Below are 3,259 nucleotides of genomic sequence, written 5' to 3'. Positions count from 1 at the left end.
GACCGAGCTCATGCCTGCTACACAGCTCTGCTGGTGCCCATCGCCCTGCGCTCAGCACCCTGGAAGTCCAGTGCTGGCATCCACATCGGCTGCAGACCTCATCTCATCAGGTTTTCCCTTGCACTTCCACCTTCAGCTGTGACAGAGGGCCCTGCCCATCCAGCCTGGGCTGCCGCTTCTCTCCAAGGCAGGGCTCAAGCCAAGGAGCTCAAGCCAGGCCCTGCCTGTCCTCGTGGGGAAGACATCTGCACCCTCCATCTTTCCAGGCTGTCTTCCCCTGCTCATACAGGATCAGCCTGTCCAGGACCAGCCTGGGGAAGGGAACACCTTCCCACAGCTTCATGTCATCATGGGGCAACCTCTCGCCACGGACACCTTTCCCCAAGGCCTGTGACTTGTCCAGGAGGAAGAAAGTCACACGTGTCCCTGACCGGGGGCTCTGACACGAGCGCTGCCCTCTTTGAGCACCCCGTCATCACAGGGCTGTCATGGCAGGACACAGCTTTGGGCTCACACACCCCTCTGTGTTGTTTTCCAGTTGCTTAAGCTTTGGGATGGACCAGTAATGCCTGTGGTGAGCACGAGAAGGGGGTTGTGTGTTATCCTGAGCTGTAAAATAGCTCGGGTCACCTCCGAGGCAGCAGAGAGCTGCCTGCTCAGAGACCTGCAAGATCCTCCTCCATTTTCTTCTGCCCAAAGGCTGTCCTTCCCGCCGACAAGAATGAGGAGAGAAGTAGCACAGACTTAAAGTGATGTTCATGTAATACATTATCTAAACATCACTACAAGTCTTAACTGCCGCTCTCTCAAAGGCAAAGGAGCTGCCGAGCAGGACAAGCATCACGTGGGCAGAGCAGCACAAGCGCCAGCTCAAAGGGAGCCATCGCTCTCCCAGCCTGGAGCCTCGATTCCTCCCCTAGCAGCACGGGGACAGGGCTGGGGCTCTGCCCGGCACCGTTCCCTTGCCCAGGGATGAGATGGTGCGCGGAGCTTTTGCCTAGAGGTGGTCAGGAGCTCATGTGCAAGATACCCCGGGGTCTTGGCAGGGAAGGGGGACTGGCACCGGGACACTCGGAGCATGTTTCCCTCACAGCCTTGGATGAGGGGCTGCCTCTTACCTTGTGCAGCTGCGACACTGTTTGGAAAGAAGCTGCCTTTTTACGTTTCTCCTTGGTCCCTGGCTTGTGAGGTTCCTCTGTTGGGTTGAAATATTGATTAATCACATCAGCAGAGCATCTGCTTGGCTTGGAGGTCTCAGGAGCACCCCCAAACACTCCTGAAACACCCACAGCCCCTGCTCCCTGTGAAGCAGGGGTGGTAGCGCCCTGCTGCTAAGCAAAGCTGCAGACCACCAAAACCATCTCCCACAGCACCCAAATCTCGGTGTAGCTCCTGTTGGTAACAGGAGACCCCTTCATGGATCCCAAGTCTCAGAGCCACCAGGACAGCTCTGCAGCACCACACAAGCTCACCTAACCACCCACCTAAAGCCCCCAGGCGAGCACAGAGGACCCACCTACCCAGGTCAGAGAGATTTTTAAGGGTCTGTGTGGGTCTTCCCCTTGCCCAGGCTGCTAGATGCAGGAACGCTGCACCAACAGCTGGGTGGGGGGGAGAGGAGGCTCTGCTGCAAAGGGAGGGAGAGACTGAGGTCAAAAAAGGGGTGAGGGTGTTCCTCACCTGACGTAGAGCTCACGTAGTTCTCATAGAGAGAGGCCAGGAGCTTGTTTTGGGATTTTTGGAAGACGGCCACCACTGTCTCATTCAGGGGGTCCTTGTTCTTGTCCAGCCACCCAATGATGTTGTACGGCACCTGCCACCAGAGGGGAGAGGCAACGGTAAGGGGAGTCCTGCAAGGGGAAGGTGTGAACGCTGTGGAGGAGCTGACAGGGGACGTACCACGCCAGCATAGTGCACCAGCTCAAAGTGGGCCTCGTATTTCCGCTTTTTATCCGGCCGCGGCTTCTGGAAGTTGGGCGACTTCCCGCTGTGGTTGTCGTAGAGCTTAGCTTTGAACGACATGTCAGAGGCTTTCGGGAACATGCACTCCTCTTCGAGGATGGACAGGATTCCCAGAGGCTGCAGGGAGAAGGTGGTATAAAGAGGACAGAGCTCGGTGTTGCCATGTCCCATGCCAGAACGGGGGATTCTCTGTGCAGGGTGAGGCAAGGATTGTCTTGGGAGACCTTGTCCTCATTCAGGCATGGTCATTGACCATGGCACAAGCTATCACTGGTGTATGCCAGGCTGCACCTGACCTCCAGCCAGCCAGAGTGGGACTGGCCAGGCCTGTAGGACACAGGGGACTTGCCCAGGTCCATCAGACTGTTGGGAAGGGGAAAACCTCTCCAGTATCCTGACAGGTTTGCTCCTTTCCTCCATGCAGTGGTGGAAATCTACACAAGTTAAAATCAGCAGATACTCAAGTAAGAGTCACTGAGGGCAGCAAGTGGGTAGGAGAAAAGGGGCGGACACCACTGATCTCTGGAGGAAAAGGCCACACCAGGTTTTGTGGCTCGCTGGTGGGTAGGAACAGAATCTCCATGGTTTCATAGAGTGAAAATCGCTGTCAGAAAGGACTCAGTGGGCTGGAGCTCTGAGCTGTAAGTGTGGGGAAAACAATTCTGGGCACTTGCCACTGACTGGGGGAGGGGTGTGGGGGGGAATAATTTCACCTCTGGTAGCAGAGCATCCCTCACTGTTCCAGTCTTCACAAAGAAGCCACCTGCCAGACGTGCCATTCCTGTGCCCTGACTCACACTCTACCTTCTCAATCAGGTCGATGCAAGCCTGCAGGTCCAGACCGAAGTCGATGAAGACCCATTCGATGCCTTCCTTCTTGTATTCTTCTTGCTCCAGGACAAACATGTGGTGGTTGAAGAACTGTTGCAGCTTCTCGTTGGTGAAGTTGATGCACAGTTGCTCGAAGCTGTTGAACTGCAAGAACAAAGCACATATGCATCAGAAGAAGCTGCAGACATGAAGAGATTCACTCTTCTGCTTTGTCTGGGGGGCAAGAGTGGTCTCTGCTGGGCTCAGCTGCACTGCTGCCGGAGCAGGTAGCCAGGCATCACTGGAGATGTGCCCGCTGCAGGGTCAGAACAGTCCTTGTGAGCTGCCTGTCTGCTCCAGATAAATTAATTCAGACTAGAGCTCTTTTTCTTATCAAGGCCAGCAGTTTCTTGGAAGAGACAGAGCTGTCAGAGCAGAGGAGACTGAGCTACAACATCCCCCGAATCCATCGCGGGGGGCCTGCTGA

At 55.7% G+C, this 3,259-nt stretch overlaps 1 protein-coding gene across 1 annotated transcript in view; it reads right to left on the bottom strand.

The window, feature by feature from the left end:
• Positions 1-3,259, bottom strand: part of LOC104495289 (myosin-7B-like) — a gene marked incomplete at its 3' end in the record, with an annotated part of 21,827 nt that overhangs the window by 10,483 nt on the left and 8,085 nt on the right. Inside the window, exons 10-13 of the mRNA XM_010138239.1 lie at positions 2,767-2,937; positions 1,900-2,079; positions 1,681-1,813; positions 1,119-1,195 (exon numbers count right to left, since the gene is read on the bottom strand). Of these exons, the coding sequence (XP_010136541.1) occupies positions 1,119-1,195; positions 1,681-1,813; positions 1,900-2,079; positions 2,767-2,937 (561 nt within the window). The remainder of the gene's footprint in view (positions 1-1,118; positions 1,196-1,680; positions 1,814-1,899; positions 2,080-2,766; positions 2,938-3,259) is intronic.

This window comes from Buceros rhinoceros, unplaced genomic scaffold (assembly GCF_000710305.1).
Source record: "Buceros rhinoceros silvestris isolate BGI_N320 unplaced genomic scaffold, ASM71030v1 scaffold36086, whole genome shotgun sequence".
Classification (NCBI taxonomy): Eukaryota; Metazoa; Chordata; class Aves; order Bucerotiformes; family Bucerotidae; genus Buceros; species Buceros rhinoceros.
This window is presented reverse-complemented; position numbering and strand designations above follow the sequence as displayed.